At 53.9% G+C, this 20,407-nt stretch overlaps 7 protein-coding genes and 2 non-coding genes across 9 annotated transcripts; 5 read left to right on the top strand and 4 right to left on the bottom strand.

Annotated features, from left to right (window-relative positions):
- Positions 1-43: 43 nt before the first annotated feature.
- Positions 44-2,073, bottom strand: BO82DRAFT_358111 (glycoside hydrolase family 32 protein). Its single transcript, XM_025636192.1, has one exon. It carries the CDS (start codon positions 2,061-2,063, stop codon positions 99-101), a length of 1,965 nt encoding a protein of 654 aa, XP_025487796.1. The 5' UTR covers positions 2,064-2,073; the 3' UTR covers positions 44-98.
- A 975-nt stretch (positions 2,074-3,048) lies between these two features.
- On the top strand, positions 3,049-3,139 carry BO82DRAFT_t271. Its single transcript has one exon. It is a non-coding gene; the product is annotated as a tRNA-Phe (tRNA).
- A 434-nt stretch (positions 3,140-3,573) lies between these two features.
- BO82DRAFT_t272 lies at positions 3,574-3,664 on the top strand. The gene has a single exon. It is a non-coding gene; the product is annotated as a tRNA-Phe (tRNA).
- A 321-nt stretch (positions 3,665-3,985) lies between these two features.
- On the bottom strand, positions 3,986-4,714 carry BO82DRAFT_406027 (uncharacterized protein; the record flags this gene model as incomplete). Its single annotated transcript, XM_025639539.1, has 1 exon — positions 3,986-4,714. One exon carries the CDS (start codon positions 4,712-4,714, stop codon positions 3,986-3,988), a length of 729 nt encoding a protein of 242 aa, XP_025487795.1.
- A 1,433-nt stretch (positions 4,715-6,147) lies between these two features.
- Positions 6,148-7,068, top strand: BO82DRAFT_386498 (NmrA-like family protein; the record flags this gene model as incomplete). The annotated part of the gene is made up of 2 exons (XM_025638250.1): positions 6,148-6,885; positions 6,937-7,068. The coding sequence occupies 2 exons, from the start codon at positions 6,148-6,150 to the stop codon at positions 7,066-7,068; spliced, it is 870 nt and encodes a 289-aa protein (XP_025487794.1).
- A 444-nt stretch (positions 7,069-7,512) lies between these two features.
- Positions 7,513-7,867, top strand: BO82DRAFT_406025 (uncharacterized protein; the record flags this gene model as incomplete). Its single annotated transcript, XM_025639538.1, has 2 exons — positions 7,513-7,605; positions 7,694-7,867. The coding sequence occupies 2 exons, from the start codon at positions 7,513-7,515 to the stop codon at positions 7,865-7,867; spliced, it is 267 nt and encodes an 88-aa protein (XP_025487793.1).
- Positions 7,868-8,369: 502 nt separating this feature from the next.
- Positions 8,370-13,505, top strand: BO82DRAFT_386497 (uncharacterized protein). Its single transcript, XM_025638249.1, has 10 exons — positions 8,370-8,742; positions 9,521-9,637; positions 9,677-9,736; positions 9,779-9,944; positions 9,993-10,134; positions 10,174-10,286; positions 10,323-10,747; positions 10,790-11,104; positions 11,141-12,834; positions 12,991-13,505. Exons 1-10 carry the CDS (start codon positions 8,416-8,418, stop codon positions 13,163-13,165), a joined length of 3,534 nt encoding a protein of 1,177 aa, XP_025487792.1. The 5' UTR covers positions 8,370-8,415; the 3' UTR covers positions 13,166-13,505.
- Positions 13,506-17,465: 3,960 nt separating this feature from the next.
- On the bottom strand, positions 17,466-18,566 carry BO82DRAFT_358107 (sulfotransferase family protein). Its single transcript, XM_025636191.1, has 2 exons — positions 18,371-18,566; positions 17,466-18,314 (listed from the first exon to the last, which is right to left on the bottom strand). Exons 1-2 carry the CDS (start codon positions 18,495-18,497, stop codon positions 17,596-17,598), a joined length of 846 nt encoding a protein of 281 aa, XP_025487791.1. The 5' UTR covers positions 18,498-18,566; the 3' UTR covers positions 17,466-17,595.
- A 407-nt stretch (positions 18,567-18,973) lies between these two features.
- On the bottom strand, positions 18,974-20,283 carry BO82DRAFT_358106 (alpha/beta hydrolase). Its single transcript, XM_025636190.1, has 3 exons — positions 19,979-20,283; positions 19,772-19,892; positions 18,974-19,689 (listed from the first exon to the last, which is right to left on the bottom strand). Exons 1-3 carry the CDS (start codon positions 20,165-20,167, stop codon positions 19,052-19,054), a joined length of 948 nt encoding a protein of 315 aa, XP_025487790.1. The 5' UTR covers positions 20,168-20,283; the 3' UTR covers positions 18,974-19,051.
- Positions 20,284-20,407: the final 124 nt, after the last annotated feature.

Genomic DNA, 20,407 nt, shown 5'->3' with positions numbered 1-20,407 from the left:
TGTACCGCATAGCGAGGTGTTAACAATGGAGATTGTACTTGAATTGTGTCAAAATCGTGCTACGCTAAGCAATCATACACGTCATGCCCTCATCCCGGTCACTTTCTCTCCGGCCAGGCATTATAGAGCCCCTCCGACACGGACACATTCTTGAACTGCACCTCGCCCTCTCCGTTGTGGAAGAAGCGGATCTGGGTGGAGTTGTCATACCACGATCTCGCCCAGGTACTCAGGGCAAAGCGCCCGTTGGCATACACCTCAACGACGGAGTTATCCACCACGACAGTGAGATCCAGCGTCTCGACCTTCTCCTGGCCGTTCTCGACCACATCGAACAACCGCAACTTGCCGGACTCAGCGAAGCGATCCAGCCCGGGGTTCGTGGGCGCCGCTGCACTGGTCTGGCTGCGGTCCACGACCAGCGACTCGTTGCTGAACTGGTAGTAAACGGTCGTGCGCTCCAGCTCCGACGCCAGGATCTCGAACCCGGACTGGAGGTCGGACGCGCGCGCACTCGCGGGGAACTCCAGCTGCGCCGTGAGCACGAAGAATTTGGAGCCGGGAAATTGAATGAACGGCACAACGGCCGCCGTCTGCAGCGTGCGGTCCTCCTCCGCGGTCACTGAGCCGTTGGCCAACAACGCCGCCTTGGTCTCCCGTGCGATCGTGATTCCCAGCGTGCGCAGCGTGGCCGTCTTGTTGTTCGACTCGCCCACAACCCAGGACACGCCCTCCTCGCGCACCAGCGCATTGTCGACGACGTTCTTCACCGCCTGTACCTTCAGCTCGCGGGGCAGCAGCAGCGACCCCGTCCACCCCTGCTGGGCCGTAGGGAACCCGTCAGCCTGCTCGTACTGGTCGCCCGTCAACCAGACGAACGAGATATACCGGTCGACCTCCGCGCCGCTGTTCTTCGACACCGCCGAGCTAGCCGGCAGCACCTTGCCAGCCGCAGCGTAGGCACTGAACCCCCAGTCCAGATACCCGGCCATGGAGGGGGTGAATTCGACCTTGGCACCATCCTCACTGCCTACCCCGACCTCACCCGCCGCCCACAGCATATCGTGGATACTGGAGACCTGCGGCACGATGGGCAGGTCAGACCCTTCAGTACCGAGGGTGACAAACACCTCCCCAGTCTTGGGGTCATGGCCCTCCTCCGTGAGGAAGAGCACATTGCCCGTCTCGAAGTTGAACCCCCACCGCCCAGCCCAGGTGCCCTCCTCACCCCAGCTGGAGTTGGTAGCCTCCTGCCACCACTCGCCAAGGTACTCCCAGTACTGGAACTCGGAACCATTGCCGCCGTTCTGGCGATAGAGGAACTGCGCGGGGCCGATGCCGTGCACTCCACCGGAGACAGCCACATACCAGGGGGCGTTCTTCTCGGTCCAGGCGTCGACGGCGTCCTGCACGGCCGTCTCGTTGCGTGCCACCTCCTCGTCCAAAGACAGCAGCGTATCCAACCTCGCACTGCGGAAGACAAACGGGTCGCGGAACGCGGTGACATCGACGGCGAACGGATGGTCCGCGATGACGGGGCCCTGGTCGAGCTTCTCGAAGCGGCGGCCGCCGTCACGCGCGACAGCCAGCGACTGCGTCTCGCTGCCGCGGGTGTACGGGATGGACCAGTGGATGGGCAGAAAGGAGACGGAGGTGTACAGCAGGGTGGGGGTGTTGTTGACGCCGACGGGGATGACGGCGCCGTCGAACACGGCGACGGGGTCGTTCTTCCCGCCGGGCTGGATCAGGAAGCTTCCGTTGCCGGAGGTGTCGGTGTACGTGGCCAGGTTGGCCGTGGTCGCGCCGGCGATGCCCTCACCGTCGTGCAGGAACCCGACGTGGAAGAGCCCGGTGGCCGGGTCGGTGTAGTGCGCGCAGGGGTCACCGATTTGGCCTTCGACGGGGAGGATGTGCGCGCGCGGCCGCCAGAGGTGGAAGAGGGTGTTGTTGGGGAGGGTGCTGAGGTTGGTCGGGGGCGGAGCGCTGGTGTCGAGGTGGTAGGAGGCTGCTGCACCGGTGGCGAGCGCCAGGTGGGTGGTGGTGGTGGTGGTGGTGAGCTTCATTGTGAAGCTTTGGATGGATGGCTTAAGAGAGTCTTGCCTCCGGGGTGGTGCAGAGCGCTTTATATGTCACTTGCGCTGTGCTGCCTCGTTCGTGATGTCCTGCTCACAGCAAACCCTTGTGCATCGTCATACGATGAATTTCCATGGATTCTCCGCGATTTCGGCGAAAACCCGCACTGCCAGGGTTGCGGGGAGGGCGCGGAGGATATCGCCGAGGTTTTGCCTGGGGTTTCGCCGACGAAGAGCTCTCGGCTGTCGATCTGGGTGGAATGGGGTTAGGGTCTCAGGGATGAGGTGGAAGAAGGGAACGTAGACGAGGTGGAGGGTGAAGGAGAACTTGATTCTTTTGTTTTCATCGCGTAAGTGGGGTGGTGGCCTAACAAGGGGTGAGTTGGGGTTGGGGTTGAGTTGAGGCTGGGAGAGTTTGCGGGCCGAGGAATGTACAGTCTCCGTACGGTAGTTACGGTCTCCAGATGCGGAGGCCGATCCTTCAAGGGCTGGCAACATCGCCCAGCCCTAACTTGTTCAGCCCGAACAATGAACTACGCTTCCATGGCGAACTGTATGAGTAGCATCACACTCTCCGCGGGCTCGAAGGTTTCAAGCTTCCGTTCTGTATATTATCATTTCCGAGCTTATTTTCTTGGTTTGTTGGTACGGCCTTGGTGGCACAGCTTTCCTAGGGATATATCATGTTGAGTTCCGGGTGCGTGTTATATATAATTGCCCACGAGAATATCGGGGCATCACCAGGGAAGCATGGAAAGTCGCCCCTCGAGACCCATAGGAGAAGAGATGATTCTATGTGTGAATTTCTGTTCGCCAAAAAAACGAGGAATTTTATCACTTCTCCAGGTCAGCATTTTGCACTGTTTTCCAAACCGTGGAGCATTGCTATAGAAAAGCCGACATACATGGAACGGTGCAATGGCAGACATTGTTGTCCGGTCATACAGCATCCTTTGAGGTTAATATCACGTGAAATGGGGCAATGGCGCATCTGGGAGCGCGTCAGACTGAAGTACTAACTTCGGCCATTAATCTGAAGGTGGCCGGTTCAAGCCCGGCTTGCCCCAAAAAACCTTTTGCTGTTCTTTTTGGCCCTTTCTCTCTGTTTTTGGCTGGTGGGTCCACTTGATGGTGGGTTTGTGGACAGTGCACCAATGGCGGACAAGCTCAACCCGGCCGGAGGAGACACTGCCCCAGCGGTAAGCGGTAGTAAAAGCCTCAGGTAGAACTGACCGCCTAGTTGTATATTATACAGATTAAGAATATATTCTCAGGAATATTCATACATAGCTATATATATATATAAACAGTGGTCTTATGCAGATATGCCAGTTGCGAGGGTCATTATTATAGAAACCACGCAGTGATATAAGAAATCTGCCGCAACCCGATGGTATGTATATATACGTATAGATATGTAAAAGCTGAGCTTACATTTTTCAGTGGGATAATGCCAAACCTGGGGACATAAATGCAATTGGCATCTAATCTTCTAACAATTGGGACGATGGCGCATCTGGGAGCGCGTCAGACTGAAGTACCAACTTCGGCCATTAATCTGAAGGTGGCCGGTTCAAGCCCGGCTCGTCCCATTCTGTTTTTTCGTGTGGTTTTTTTCGTTGCTTGCAGCAGGGCACGTGTGGGGTTAATCAATTCCACCCACATGTGGGCCGCCTCAAGGACGAGTATTTGAGCACGTGCTCAGACATATTTACTCGATTGGAAACAGATATACTGCCGTAATGACAAGTCTTTTATTGTCTTATATATATAGGAGTGCTAGACATCCAAAGAGTGACTAGTACACAGAGATCTGAGAAAGTCTGCATGCATGAATGATAGGGAATGTGCCAAAAGATTGACCAGTGCCGAAGCACTCAAAACTTCAGGTCAACCGCCCTAAAAGGGTGGGATCAGCAAACATCGTAATCCCCCTCGTCGGCCCCATGGGCACCACCAGCAACGATAAGGCCAGTTCGACCGGCACCATGGCCACCACTGGCATGACCACTGGCATGACCGCCGCCGCCACCGCCAGCGGCGCCACCACCACCACCCTTGCGCTTATCCTTATCCTTGCCCTTGTCCTTCCCATCCTTATCCTTCCGCTTGCGTGCATAGCACGCATCCGCATGGCCCTTACTCTCCGCATGGTCTTCATAATACCGCACCGCCCCCTTACACTTGAAGTTCTTGTCGATGATCACGAACTCGCGCCCGGTCACATCGGCCTTGCCGTCGTAGACGCCGTCCGACACGAGGGGGAACTGGAACAGTCCGTCGGGCTTCTTAAATAGGTCGCTGGCGCGGCGGTCCAGGGGCTTGGGGAACTCGGCGTAGTCGTCCGGGTGCTTATCCTTGGCCTCGTGGATGCGCTTGGCCTGCTTGACGGCGGCCTTGACGTGGTCGCGAGTGAAGACGTGATCGTGGCAGACAATCTCCACGTTGGTGTCTTTCTCGCGGGGGGCGAGGGACAGATGGGTTAGATCGGGGAGGGGGTTACCGGTAGTGGTGTTGGGGCTCAGGGTGGAGGTAGAGTCCTCGGGGAGCGGGGTGGAGGGGCGAGAGGGGAGCGGGGAGCCGCTGGCGCCCAGGAGGAGGCCCAGGCCTCCGAGGAGGACGACTTCGGGATGGATGTGCATTGTGGATTTTGAGTTGGTGTTGGGTTGGTGTAGGTTTTGTACGAGTGAAATTGTAGCTTGGTTGAAGCTTGCTTCGGTTGTACTGTTGCTGGTGAGTGGGGTTGGTAGTGAGGGATGGGAACGACAAAGTAGGTTGAAAAGTTGGTATTTATAGAATATTTGGGAGGGTGTCCTGGATTGTGTGTATGAAGGAAAAGCTGATAAGCTCTTTGTATATAGGGTGTTATTGTTTAGAACAATAGCTTGGTTCAGGATACACACCATTGTCCCCGGGACAAGTTGCAAAGATATTGTTGGCGGGTTGCTGGCCGATAGATAATGATTAGATCTACTATGCCCCCAAAGCTCCTTTATGTTCTTTGCTTGTACCAGGACATACATTGTTCGAATCACTGAACTGAAAGCGTACCGAGATCGAGGCACTTTGTCCTTCATTGTGGTCCCAACCTTTCGACAAGTCTCAAAGCCCAGTCAGTGCTTCCAATATACTTCGATTGTGTAGGTTCATGCAAACCTTGCTGAGAGGGTCTACTACCTGTACCCAATACTGCTTCCTCTCTTCCAAGAATTGGTCTCTTCGGCATTAGTCTTGCTCCACCGGGTCGGCTTGCCAGCCATGCTTCAGATATAGCTCCTTAATCCAGTATGTTGTTTTCCACTCTAAAAGCGTAGTTGCCATGTCTACTGGCTCTGTAAACTGCTGAGATGCTCAGGCGGCACTGCACCACTCTCTGCAAACTGGTCGTAGGCAAAATCATTCCCAGAAGGGCTCTCCGGCATGACGAGATAGCGCAAAGTCCGGTATTTTTCGATAATTGGGCCCATGATCCGAGAGGGTCGGTACACTGGGACGGCTAGATGTCCTCCTCTTCTTCACTGTTCCAGGCCCGCATGAGTCCTGTTGACAAGCCGCCAGCACTGTTAAGAGAGGAGAGTGAATCTATGCTGTAAAGCTTCCATCATAAACCCGCGGATCCGCTACTGATAGCTTTTTCTGACGCGAGCTATTTGCATTCTGATCTGATCCCCAATCCGACCAAAGTCGGATATAGTCCGAGGCATAAAAGCTTGAAAAAATCAGACATCGGACTAATCCAGGTCAGGAAAGACACTTTTGCAGAAAACTGGGTCGGTAGGCATGCGGTGGAGAATGACTCGCTTGCCTATTCGCCTCCGACTCTTCCGACGCACCGGGAGAGTGGATCACCGCGCTGAGTGCTCGATCATCGCATATAAAGTCCCAACCCAGCTTTGTCACTATCTTTTGGTGATCTGCATCGAAATCCACGAACGCATTCACCAAACCCACATAATTCAATCCTGACCTGATAGTGGGTATTTCCAGTGACCTACCAACATCACCAGAATCGTTTTGTGAAACCTCCCAACCACCTTCTCCTCAACCCCAACACCCAAGACTCAAATCCATGAAGATGGTCAAAGTGATCATCTTCGGCGCAACCGGCGTGGTCGCCTCAGCCGCCGCCCGCGCCGCCCATGCCCGGGGCGCCAGCGTCGTCCTCGCCGCCCGCGACCTCACCAAGTCCATCCCAGCCCTAACCCCGGAAGATGAGAAGAACGGCACCTATCAACGCGTCCACGCCGACCTGACCGACCCCGAAACCATCCGCCACGCGGTCACCGCCACGAATGCCACCCGGGCATTTGTCTACACCGTCTTTGGCGCCCCGGACCACATGCGTGCCAGCCTGGAGGCCATGAGATCCGCCGGCATCGAGCACGTGGTCTACCTGAGCAGTTTTGCAGTGAAGGGCGAGCCCGACAGTGTCGGGCCGGAGAACTTCATCGCGTATGCCCATGCGCGAGTGGAGGTTACCTTGAATAGGGTGTTTGGAGCTTCAGGGTATGTTGCAGTGCGGCCGAGTTTCTATGCTACCAACACCCGATGGTGGTTGGCTGCTGCGGCCGAGGGGAGGGTGGGAATGGCGTATCCGGAGGCGAAGTTTGATTTGGTGGTTCCGGAAGATATTGGCCGGGTTTGTGGGACTCTCCTTGCGCAGGGCAGCAGTGTGGTGCAGGGCAATTTTGTGAATCTGCTGGGGCAGGAGGAGCTTGCGCTGGTTGATGCTGTTCGGTTGCTGAGTCGAGAGAGCACCGGGCAAGAGGTGGAGGTTGTCACGGTTGGCGAGGAGGAAGAGATCGAGTGCTTGGTTGCCAAGCTCGGGTTCCCTGAGCCGCTGGCGCGGGCTGTTGTGCAGCAGAATCGGGAACAGAGCCTTGGTCTTGGTCGTGGGCTGGTCGATTTTGCAACGGACGCGGACTATGCACGGAATGTGCATCGCATCACCGGAAATCAGCCCACAGGGTTCGGGAAATGGGCTCAGCAGGCGTGAAGGGGTCACTAGTTGATACTTAGGGGGAGGGCAACCGGAGTGGAAAGCCTGGTGTTGGCGACAAATGGATGTCAATGGCGCTGAGGCAATTTACGTGATCGCCTTTGCAATAAAGTATAGTAATGGTCAAGTCAATGATATCGATATCTAAGAAGATCCTGTAAGCTAGATATGATCTTAGCTGATACTGTAGATATAACTCATGAGGCTTGATTCAAGCTTGATTTGGCGAATCCAGCGGATTTCCTTCTCCAAAGACCCATCCTCCCGCGTATAAATCCCCCGATCAGTCGAGGTAGAAAATCCACCGGCGGTCGCAACCAATCCCCATTCGATGGCGAAAGAGCATCATGGGCTGGAACACGGGCTTTTTTTGTAGGACAGCCTGAATCCAGCGCCGCGGAAGTTGCCGACGAAGAAGGGGTTGTCGAACTCTTGCCGGAGATGGCGGGCGGTGATAGAGATCGGGTAGCACGCTGCTTCTCGGTTCACCGCGCAGAAGTACGGGATTGCGTTGTCTTCGTCGTCCCAAAGAGTGTAGGCGCCTTCATCGCCTTAGTCCCAGTTGAAATGCAAGATGTCGGTACCTGGTCGGAAGCGGATGTGCTCATATGCGGCGGGATAGTACGGGCGCGGAATCGGGACCAATCCTCCCTACGTGACCAGCATCACGTGTTTCACGCTCTTTGCCATCGGCGCACCCTTGAACAACACCATTGCGGGCATCCTGATCCTGCGGTGGCTACAAGGCGTCATGGCGGCTCTCGAAACCCTCATGTGGATGATCAGTTCAAACTAAAAATGACTACAAGCAGACTAGTCATAGACTTGGTGCACAGAGGAAATCCTCACCGGCTCGAACTTCCAGCTTCCATCCCACAAGGCTGTAATCGGTGGGTGTCGTGTTGACTTACATGTAGTACTCCGTACATATTGCTCGCTTGCGACTCGGCTGCTTTGCCGCACCGCTGGCGTGCCAGTCATCAAGTGGAGAAGCCCCGCACGGAGATAGGGGTTTAGGAGCGATCTCAGTGTCAGCACTCTGACAATCCTTGTGTTATGAATTGGCCGATGGAATGCCATCGCCAATGACCTTAGATCCATGCCCCACAGGGATGCAGCAGAGAGTAGGACTTAGGGTGGGATAAGAGAGTGTCAGCACCTGTGGGGCCCGTAAGCGTAGTGCGTACGACCGACCTTATGCCCGGGTCATCCGGCGGTTCTCGATGCCTGAAAACTTGGATGTTTTGATGACATTAAAGATATAAATATCTTGATCCCGCTTCGACCTTGTTGGAACTGACGAAATCAGGATTTATTCACAGTCTCTGTTCAACCTTACCTACAATGTCCAAATCCATCATCCTCTCCAACTCCTCAGGAGGTCACAGCACCGCCAAGCCCACCGCCACCTTTACCGGGGACGTCTACCTCGATATGATTCACTTTGACGACAGCGCCGCGATTGCCAATGTGACCTTTACTCCTTGTGCGCGAACTCATTGGCACACCCACGAGCATGGGCAGTTCATCAAGGTCGTGGCCGGATCGGGCTGGATCTGCGACAAGGGCGATGCCCCCCGTCGGATCCAGACGGGAGATCTGATCTGGGCGCCGGCTGGCACTACCCATTGGCATGGTGCCGAAGATGGCACTATTATGACACATTTGGTGGTGGGCCTGGGGAAGACAATCTGGCATGAGGCAGTCACCGACGATGAGTACCGTGCAAAAGCTTAGGGAGACCGGATTTGCAAATTGGTATTAGGCGTTGCCTTTCTCGGTGGAGTGGAGTGGGAAACGTTTATTTCTCTGCTCCATACCCCTCCATCATCCTTCCTCAACTTACCGCGTCTACTACTCTTCCCACCATGGGAAATGCATACAACATTTCTGAGCGGAGAATTACAATACTAGCGAACTGGTTCTCCTCGTTATGGTAGACATAATGTACTCGAATTGTTTCCACTTCCCCTATGTCCCGATTACGTACAGTACTACTAGGTAGGTAGAATGAATAGGCATGGAGGTAGGGCTGGAAGTGGCAGCCTGAAGTATCAATAGGGGTCTCGCCGCCCCGCCAAGCCCTAACTTTACTTGTTTAGTGGCTGGACCCCTTTTTCTTTTGCTATTTTCCGTGCATTTTCCCCACTTCAGCAGTTCTAGGCAGTCTAGGCACCCAACATTAACCCTCCCAAAAAATCTGCTGTCTTCTTCTGTCACCATCCGAAGTCGAATTGTCATCACATCACCCCCTATCTCCCCCTCGAACCCAACAAGTATCTATCCCAGAGATGAATTCAATCCCTCCTAATTAATCGGCTGTCATGAGCGGACAAGTCACCGTTCTACCCCGCTTCCTCCCTCCCCACACCTCATGCAATGCGGCCGCCGCAATTCCTTCGCCGGCAGCGCAACTGATAATGTTGCTGATGATGCCCCAAACCGGCAGGGCTGGCTGCCACACACTTTGCGCAGGCCATATCTGATGACTCTCTCGACTGTCCTGCTGTTGATTGCCATTGCGGTTGAAGTCCTCCGTCAATATTCAACTCGCCAAAATGGCATCGTTCATTACAAACAAAGGGAAGACCTTTCTTCGTCCAAGTGGCGGGCTTGGGCAGACACCCCCACCATTGTCGGCCTGGTCGCCGTAGTCCTCTGGGAAGTCTTTGCCCACGACCTTCTGCGCTTGGAACCGTACTTCCAGCTGGCTGATCCCAAAGGTGCCTCCGCCAGTGTTCTCTTTACCAATTACAGCTTCGATCCTGGGATTGTTGCCGTAATTCGCGCCGCTCGAAACCGACATTGGATCGTGCTATGTGTTTCTCTGATGTCTTTGGCAATACACCTCCTGGTGGCCTCATTGCTCTCGGGTCTTTTTGTCCTGACATCCTTAGATGTGATGGAGACTAGAACTCTAGATAGCTGGCCCCACCTGGTTGGTCTGGAAACCCAGGACAATTGGTTCGCACTGGAAGCTGCTCACAGGGAATTTTGGCAGAGCTCTCGTGCCAATGACCCTGGACTAGACAATACCGTGGCGTATGCCGTGGCCCCTGTATCGTTTCCATCGGATTGCAAAATGGAATTTTCCACCTTGAGCATGAATCAGTCCGTGTATTGGTCCGACACCACGTGCGTCAATGCGACTGTGATTGGAGCAGTACCGGGTACAGTGAATGTTTCTACAGCCGGAGATTCGATGACTGATCATGGTCTGGTGTGGGATTTTTCGAACGTCACGCTACCAGGCATGTCGACAGCCGCTCCCTGTGAGATCAGTATCGCAGTCAACACCTCTGCTCCACTCGGGGACGGGAAATTTCAAGCACGCTACTGGGAACCCCTTCAGTCCGAAATTGCCGCTGTGTCTAGAGCAGCCTTCAACGTCACCGGCTGTCCCTCCACCGGTCTGCTCGGCATAATCATTGATATGGAGAACACAGCGGGGACAACATTGGGCTCGAATATTACCTTGTTTGCGTGCCAGCCACTTTATAGGCAGGCGATCGCTAATGTCTCTATCACAGGCAGCTCATATCCCACTACTATTCAACCAATATCTTCGAGCGTTAGGGACTTGACTGAGAAGGATTTCAGTGTGCACGGGTTCCAGAGCCTGATGTCCTCGGAGCATACCCGCACAAGTGACTCATGGAACAAAAGCATCAGCGTTGTTGGAGACACGGAGGCCTTGAATCTGACTCAATACCTGAAGGCAATAGGCCGTACATGGAACAGCGGATTCACAACCGCCAGCGATAGACTCTTCGACCAACAGGCAGAGGCTGTGAGAATCGATGCTATCCTCTCCACATATTCGGTGGCCATTGCGGTGGTACCTCGCGCGGCTGCCCTTGTCGAAACCATTATGTTTTCAAGCTGTGCCCTAGTTCTTGCTTTGAGTTTCATATACCCACATCGGCCTAACCTCCTTGATCGGGATCCCAGCTCCATTGCCGCGCAATGCAATTGGATAGCCTGCCTGATTGATCCCGACACGCTCTGTACCTTGTCCCAACCGACCTACCATGTCGCACGGACCCGACAACTTCGCAAATGGGCCAAGGGGCTCTGGTGTAGGTGGACCGCAGGGTCCGCCAGTCGACGCCTTGAATTGTCTCTGATGGATGGGTCTCCTGCCAAGATGGGTCCACCGCCAGCTGCCTCCAAACGCGGAGATCCAATGCCGCACTTCCTGACTCTTCCATGGTTTGTGACGGAATGCGTGCTTCTCATCGGAGCTGTCACCGCAACGGGCTTGACATATTCATGGATTCGAGTCCGCATCTTGGACACAATGAACTCTGCCGAGTTCCTGTTCGCAACGGCTTTCCTAATCTATGGCTCGACCATGCTTGCTTCAGTTGTACGCTCGCTGATTAACTCCCTGCACCGCCATCTGAGCGTCGCAGAACCCTGGATCAGACTACGACAAGGGATGATGCCCCCAACGGCGTTGTCCGCGCCAGCGTACGGACCCCTGAAGACCCTCTTTGTGTTGAAGCGATCAGGGCCACGACCCTCTCTCTCTTTGTTCGGCCTGTCATTGGTCTGCGTGCTCAATCTTATTCTTGTCGTTGTTACTGGCGGTCTATTTGAGCCGCATTTCAACACCTATCTCGCCTCCTCCAGTCTCACCACCTCATACATGGACTCAAGCTTTGTCGGTCAAACTCTGCTCCCGGACTTTGGCAGTTTCGACCGCAGTGTTTACACGCTGTCATTGAATCACTCGCGCCTGCCGTGGACCACGAAGGATCTCTCATTCCAGCCGTTTGTAATGGATATGGATGAGAGTGCCGTCGGCGTGGTTTTTAATGCTATAATCCGCGGAATTGGGACCTCTCTGTCATGCGATGAAGCGCCGTTGGACTATGCGACTATCGACAATTACACTAGGACGGTGAACTGGACCTACTCCCTTTCGTCAGACACTACCACCCAATGCAACGTCCAGCTCCCTCTTGTTTCTAACGACACCACGCGACCAGCGATCCAGTATGTGTGGGCCAACAACTCCGCCTGCCAGAGAGGCGGGTTCTTCGTCTCCGCTACCAGCCTACCCAACGACAACCATACCACGACAGCGCTGCACTGCACCCCTCAGCTCCACACCCAATTCTATGAGATCCAAGTCGATCCCCGTGGCTACATTCTACAACACAGCCCTGTTCCTGATACGGTCCCGCTCACCACCGGGCCCTTCTACGCCAACCTCTCCACCGCCCTGGGCCTCTTCAACCAGAATCTCGGCTCTTTTGTCCATAACATCTCCATCCACCCGCCACTCCCGTATTACCTCTCCTCCTTCCCTAACCACCAGACCACGCAGCTCTACCAGACCGCGCAACAAACAGACGCCACTAACACCACTCAAGCTCTCACCACAGCTATCCAAACCCTCTACCAATCCACCTTCGCAACCTATCTCACCCTGAACCGCGACCTCATCTTCCCCCGCGGCCAAGTAGTGGAAATCCCGGGGGTGGCCACCTACACCTTCTGGGGCTTCATGCCCTCGAGCACTACCATCGTCATCATCATCGTGATCTTATCGATTGATGTCATCGCGCTGGTGGCCGTGTTCGCGTGCTACTTCGGGCGGTATAATGCGCCCCGGATCCCAAAGGCGATCGGCTCGTTGATTCCCTGGGTAGGAGGTCCCGAGGGCGTGAAGCGGTTGGCGAGTATGGCGAACAACGTGGGTGAGAATCGACGATATCATTTCTGGTCTCGGACGGATGCGGATGGGCAGGCGGTGTGGGTTTTGGGAGAGGTGGATCGTGAGGCAGAGGCGGGGTTGGAGGGGGAAGCGGTCGAGTTGGCAGATGTTGGGAGGAGGGATTCTGGGGGTTGAGCTTGGTCCTTTGTTGGTTATAGCTGCCGATGGATCGACGCGACTTGTTGTCTGTACAGGAAAATCGACTTCGTGCCCATTATATTTCGTGTCATTTACCTAGCCCTTCAGAGTCTCCGCGTGTTCTTTCGGGGCCCGCTTGTGAACCAGATGAGGGTTGATCTCCGAGAGCAGTGGGGCCCGCGTGTTCCCAGCTCGGCAAAGTCCCCTGTTACCGGACAGATTACAGAGTAGAGAACCAGAAATCCAGAGGCTCGATGCATGAATCCCCTGGATTCCGTTTGTAAGTCAGGGTCTTGATAAGGGTAATGTACAGTATAGGATGAATTTCTCCATTCGCACTCGGTAGGGTTGAGTTTATCTCCGAAGATGTGTCAATACGTTTTCGTGTAGGTATGGTGCAGCCTCAAGCCCCTGTGGTTGAGCTCACTTTTGCCAAGTATAGTGTCCATCTATCTTCACCATTTGACATCTGGGTCAGAATCAATGCATTGGGCGCCGGAGCCATCATGCCCGTGCTTCTGCCGGCAGTTCAGGCCGGGCTCGAGGAGAAAGACACGGCGACGTCGACAGCACTGTGGGCTTTGGTCCGCAGCTTCGACATTATCTGGGGCCTGTCCGTGCCTGCCGCCTGTGCGTGGTATGGCAGATTTCTATCGCATTCTCCGGGCTGTTCTTTTTGCTCTGCTTCTTCGAGAAAAATATCAAGTTGCGGTCGCGTTTGGAGACGGAGTACGGGCTGAAGGAGAAGGACGCGGGAAATAGCTTGAATAGAACTGAACGGGCGGTCTGATCTGCTTGTGCAAATAGTTCGGTCGTTCACAGGAAGTGTTGGAGTTAATCTTGGGAGGACTCTCTAGTTTAATATGTTAAGATCATACTGGTGCTCCCAAAAGGAAGACCGTGACGCTCCTAGGGTTGGTTAGCGAGACAGGAGTGCGGGGGAAATGGTAGATTTTGGATAAATCACGCAGTGTTCCTCAATTAGCATGTCTAGCTGGAGAGTATATAGATCCTGATGCAGGCAAAATGTCTCCGGCACAGGGGGTTGCATCCGCGTACATGGCACGAATCTCCGCGAGCCTGCCCCGAAATCATTTCGTGATCGGACAGAGTTTCCTTCCTGCGAAGGCAAACGACACGATAGCAGGAAATCAGATCGGCCTGAAAACTCGACGGAAGGTCATGGACACCTGGCACAATTGACCGACCTCGCCGGAAAATGCAAAACGCAAACATACCGTGGAGAGTTCGCGCCAATTGCAAGCTGACATGAACGGCTCATCCTTTGAAACTATTGCACAAGCCCCGCGTTCGGCTGAGCCCAACCCACAACCAGTTTTGATTTTCTCGACAGAAGGTCTCAAAAACGAGTGCCTCTACCCCTTTTTGGCTACACAGAGCCGGTTCTACTCTGTACGTGTTGATGAAAATATGAGAAGGTTGAGGCAGAAGGTCTCACACGGCTGGGATCGAATATGGCATAGGGAGACTAATGCCGATCGTGGGTCCACCAGTTCGAACTGCACACGGCACAACCTCGATCAGCATACAGAACAACAACTGAAGGAAAGCGCGACCTCGTCGGTGCGCCGAAGAGATTCGACCCCGAAGGAAAAATATCATTGCGATGATCCGCTGGAGATTGGTTGCTACAACACCGTATCTTCCGACAGTGGGAGGAGAGTAGCTCCATAGCTGTGCTGTGGCTGCGAGGGTCTCGTAAGTTTAGCCTCAGTAGCGTTATTTACAGGATCGAGAACTGACAGCAGCCAAGCGGGAACGGGGAAGACCTTTCTCACTTTGAGAGTCATCGACCACGTCGAAGGCACTCTCCGAACGACCGCCAATACAAAGGTTTTGCCTACTTCTACTGCAACCGAACCGAGGATATCCGTACACGCCCTTTGGCTGTAGCCCAGAGCTATGTTCACCAATTGTCGTCTTGCGCAAACAGAATCAGCTTTTGCTACATTCAGTTCAAGCTTCGGATCTGCTATAAGGAGCAGCGGATTCGTGCAGTAAGGTTTAGACCTTGCACTTTGTAAGACTCTTTTGATTGAGTTCTTAAATCTCTATCCCCGGACCACCCTGATACTGGATGCATTTGACGAGTGCGACCCTGTAACGCGGAAAGAACTTCTGCGACTGTTTGAGAAATTGCTTTAAGTCAGCAGAAGACCGATTAGACTCTTCATTGCAAGCCACCCTGACGGCGATATCCGAAGTTAATTCCAATCCCACCCGAATATTAAAATTCAGGCGACAGACAACCGCAACGATATCCAGACGTATATCAGGCAGAGGATCCCTGACGTAATTGCATATAAGGAACTCCACGCTCCAGTAATATCAGCTCTTTTAGAGAAATGTGATGGAATGTAAGCACACGTTCGTTTTGCGCAGTCATAGCACTATAATGGCGGCTGCTGATGTTCGGGCAGGTTTCAATGGACCGCTCTGCAGCTCGATCAGCTGGCGAAAGGCGTCAGTGCCGAGACAATCTTGGAATGCGGGAGCCACGATCGAAACCTTGCACAACGGGCCTTCCAATGGGTCCTGGCTGTGAACACCCCACTCTCACGACAGCAGCTCCTGGAGGCAATCCGTGTCAATCCCGAGCATGATGGGGTGGAATTATGTGCCCCAATCACTGCAGATGAGTTGCTTTCCTTGTGTCGCAATCTCCTCGTCATAGACTCGGAGCAGGATTTGTGGAGAGTCTCGCATCTTTCGGGTGCAGAGTACTTTGAACAACGCCACGGTTGGAACAACGTGGCGGTCAACTTGATGGCCAGCAAGGTCTGTCTGCAGGTAATGCTGAGACTTACTGGAGTCGTTTGATAGGTTCAAGCCTGCCTTCTAAACTGGGCGCCGAGGTTGATTATTTACCAGTGCTGATGCGATACAGCGCATTCAACTGACACAAGCACCTTCAGAGACTCGAGAACAGCCCTGTGGAAATGTATAACAACTTGGCACCCGTAACAGGCCTACTCGAGAAGTTGTTCGGTGCCCCGGAAGCCAGCAGTGCGCAATACCGCCTCTGGGCACCGTTGGAGAACATGGGACCTTCAGACTGCTCAGTTCTGACTGTCTGTAGGTATTGATTCGTGTAAACATTGATGAATTGGTGGAGAAGAGCCGAGCTGAGCCCTGTCTGGAGTGATGACACCGGGCCCAGTTCCACGATGGTGGCCGTAAGGAATGGCCATGCCCCGATTGTGCGGGCTCTTATGCACAAAGGCGTCTCTATTGCCGCTCAAGCCAATTCGCCGACGGGCCTCCCACCACTCAAAGCAGCAGTGTCTCAGGGCCAAGTCGAAGTGGTCAGAAGCCTCCTGGAAGCAGTAAGCAGAGATTTCAACTCCCAGAAAGCCACCGATGACTGCTCGTCCAGCAGATTGCAGAGCTGCTCGCGCTTCACATCCTCCGCATTGGAAGCAGCCATTTTGAACACTGATCTTACCATGTTGAAGCTATTGATTTGTGAAGGCTTCGCGGACGCCAATCTGCGTTTACCTTTAAGCGATTATGGGAGTGTACTTGTGTTAGCTGCTGGTCTGGGATGGCTGGAAGGCAGCCAATGCTTAGTGGAGGAAGGGGGGGCAGATGTCGATCTGCTTCTGCACAATGGGGCGTACGGCAGCGCTCTGGCCGCTGCTGCATGGTCCTCGCGAAGAAGTGCAAATGCGTTGGAGCTGATGAAATACTTCGTGGAGAGTCGCCAGGCTAACGTCAATCTGCCTCTCCATACGGGCCTCCACGGAAGTGCCTTGGCCGCCGCCGTTGATGCCGGTGCTCCCAGAGCCATTCGGTATTTGCTCGAGGTCGGAATGGCCGACGTTAATATGCCTCTGCCAGGGCATCTTCATGGTACTGTCCTAGCCATAGCAACCAACCAAGTCAGGAGCACCGTTAGATTGACTCGCAAATACAGAAGACTTCTTGATGCTAAAGAACAAGTCCGATGGATGCTGATTATACGACTTCTTCTCGCGGCGGGGGCCCAAGTTGGTATTGACCTCGGGCACGGGAGGACTGCGGATGCCGCTGAGGCGCTTGGGTCAGGGCAGACCGATGACGAATCTGATGACAATTCAGACAAAAGTTCAGATGACAACTGGGTAGGCGGGTCAGATAACGAGTCGGATGACTATTCGAACAGCCATTGGCTAGACAGGTACAATTACGACTCGGACAACGATTGAGACGACGAATTCGATGATGGGGACGACAATAGTCTCTCAATGACGGGATATCAGAATCTAATATAGAGACTCAAGTCTCGCCATGCTCGTGCGGTAAATCAGTACAGGACTCCGTGTCTAAATCCGTTCGGAGAATTAATGCGAGATATTGAGCGTGAGAGGGGTGAGTTAAAGTCCCTTCTTGAACAAGCGAAAGCTCAGGCGGAAAGTGAATGGGACTAGAGAGTTAGGTATTGTTATCTCGATTTCAGCGCGCGTCATCGAGCATAGTATTTAGACTCTATATGCGGGACACTTTGTAGATGTCAACTTTAGCAAAGAGTCTTTTTTTTGTTTGGTCGACTGTATGTTTTTCCTTCCAGCTATAGAATCATATTTAGCCGAGCACGGAGGCTTTGTGGAGTGCGTTTATACATTCAGTACGCTACAGACTGAAAAGCTTCACACAGGAGATCACATAAGCCCATAGTAGAACAAGCCCGCTGCAAGCAATGGCACCAGGAAGTAAACCAAAACTTTCCACGCCAGACGTTTGATTCCCCTCATCAGCACAAGCTGGACCTTCTCATCAAGCCACTTCTTCTCATTTATATGCGGAAAGGGCTTGTCCGGCACGGGCTTCCCCAGAAACTCACAAAGCGGCTCCCAGCCGTCAGACAGCTTGAACTCCAGCAGCCGGTCTTTCGGGGTCACCCTCCGGACAAGCGCGTAATGTTCGCGGTACTTGGCCTTGCTCTTGAGCGGCGCATCCCTGGGGCCCGAAATGCCCGCCCACCCCTTGAAGGTCGTCTTATGGATTTTCCCGATCGGGTGGGTAAAGAACCGATCGATATGGTACACGATTGTGACGACCGGAGAATACGTGTTTTTGATCACTGTATCCATCCAGCTCTGGTACCAGGAGTCAATGTCCCGCTCCACGAGCACCACCTTGGCTTCGGGGTATGCTTCCACCAGGTCCTCCGCAAAGGCGATCGCTGGGGTGTCAGATGAGACCGCCCCGTAGTCGTGCAGTAGCTGGTCGAACTCCATACGCCCGAACTTGTGCCCTGCCCCGAAGAACTTCCGGTCCACGGCCTCCTGCCACATCTCGATGTCACCAAATCGTGTGGACAGGAATTGTGTGGAGTGCCAGCAGGGGAGGCCGAGGGTCTCGAGTGCGCTGCACATGGCTAATCCGGTTTATCAGTAACTGGGTGTGTCTTTATAATTATGCGAATGTGCTTACACGCCGTGCCTGTGCGGTTGAAGCCCAGACAGAGACATTCCAGAGGAACGGTCCGCTTCTTGCCCCTGGGAGACTCGTTGCTCAATGGTCTGAAGAGCTCGGGGTGTCTTTCTTCTAGGGTCGCCATTCTGTGTGAGGGTCGATGGCGTCACTGCTGTGGAGATATGAGTGCAAGTGAGACGAGATCGAGAGGCCAGGGGGGAGGGGGGAGGGGGAAGCTCTTCTACGATGATGTCGATCCCACGTCCTTGGCGGTGAGAGTGACAGGCATGCCAAGGCAGAGCACAGGCAATACGCGAACCGCTAGTGCTTAGCAGCCTCGTTGTAGTGCTTATTATAACTGTCTTAGTGCTTATGCGCATAGGATCAGTGCTGACGTGGACACGCCCGTACACCACCGATTGAGCTTGCACTGGGCAATGTGGAGTGTCCTCTAGTTTCTCCATATTAGAATACATAGTTATCCTTTGCTTCCGCCATACTGCATGTGAATCCTCCTCAATGTGACTTGTCGCCCTTGGAGCCTAGCTTGGGCTTTGAGAACTTTGGCCACAAGATAAAACACGTATTCCTACTGAATTTACATCTCACGAGATAAGACTTGCAAGTTATACTTTCTGGTGTCAATACATTAAATATGGGAACGAAGTAGAAATGAGCACGGAAATATGGAAACTCCCCTCACTCCTTCAAACACTGCCTCACCCACTCCACGATCTTCGGACCAACTTCATCACCCGGCAGCCCGATGGACAAACAGTAGCTAACGTGGTTATGGCCCAAAAGCACCTCAAATTTGGGCAGATGGCGCCGCTGCCTATTGTAAGCTTGCAGAAAATCCAAATTACCCCGGACACACTCCGCAAAATCCCACTCCGCAACCACAACAAAAAGCTCAGGCGTTGTCCTTCCAGCCTCATCATCCCCATCAGACAGCCCCTTGAAAGTACCAAGAGCCGAATGAGCGTCGATAACATCGTGATCGGTTGTTCCATAGTACGCCTCCATGCTTCTACGCCGATCCTCCTTACCCAGATCATATTCCAACGCGGCGCTTAGGAGCAAAACTCCACGCACCAGGCTCTGGCCCTCGTCGGAGATGAGCCTCCCTGCGTATAGAGCCATGGCCAGGTGGCCACCGCCGGCACTTTGCCCGAGGGCGAACATGGCGTTGCGGTTACCTCCATATCGATGAACATGGTTATGCAGCCATGTCAGGGCTGCGGCGACGTCTTCCCGTCCGTCCGGGTACCGCGCCAGTGGCAGCAGGCGGTATGTCCCAAGGACTCCGATCACGCCGTTGGCGGCTAAGAATTTACCTGATTATCGATTCATTACTACCACGCGGATAATGGTCCATGCATTATGATCGACCTTTTGCGGGTGGATGAGAAAGCTTACCGATGTTGGCATGCAGGTGCTGTGTGATTGTATTGTCGCCCGCTTTGAACGCACCGCCGTGGAAGTAGACGACGACAGGGAGGGTTGCGTTTGTCTTAGGCGCATTGGCGGGCGAGAATAGCTATGATAAGCCCATCAGCCACGAACCTTGCAATTGATGAAAACCCCCAGTCGTCTACTAGATACCCCGGAGAATTATGCGCATACATCCAAGCGATGTCGGGAATCTGGCCCGTACTTGACATCCTTTTCACATTCGATCACTGACTCCGCATCCGAAGGAGGAAGGGATGCATGGCATGTTTCGAAGAATCGCTCGCACGCTGCATTCACGGACGGGTCCCAGCGGCTTTTGAACCCACGGATGAAGTCCTGAATCTCCGGTGACAAAGGCATACTCCTCTCAGAGAACAGACCAGCTGTATAAAATATGGGGACGAACTTGGCTTCGACGTTGCTAGCTGGAGATAATACTAACGTCGCAGTCAATAACAGCCTTAGCAACAAGGATGGGACAGGCATGAGGTGGAGGTTCTGAAAGCGTAAGCACAGGTGTGGGGTTGAGGCTTGGCTGTGAGCCTTAATAGCCGAGGCTAATCCCCGCCCTTGGCCAGCAAATCCGGGGTGTTCCTGGTA

This window comes from Aspergillus uvarum, assembly GCF_003184745.1.
Source record: "Aspergillus uvarum CBS 121591 unplaced genomic scaffold BO82scaffold_66, whole genome shotgun sequence".
Classification (NCBI taxonomy): domain Eukaryota; kingdom Fungi; phylum Ascomycota; class Eurotiomycetes; order Eurotiales; family Aspergillaceae; genus Aspergillus; species Aspergillus uvarum.
This window is presented reverse-complemented; position numbering and strand designations above follow the sequence as displayed.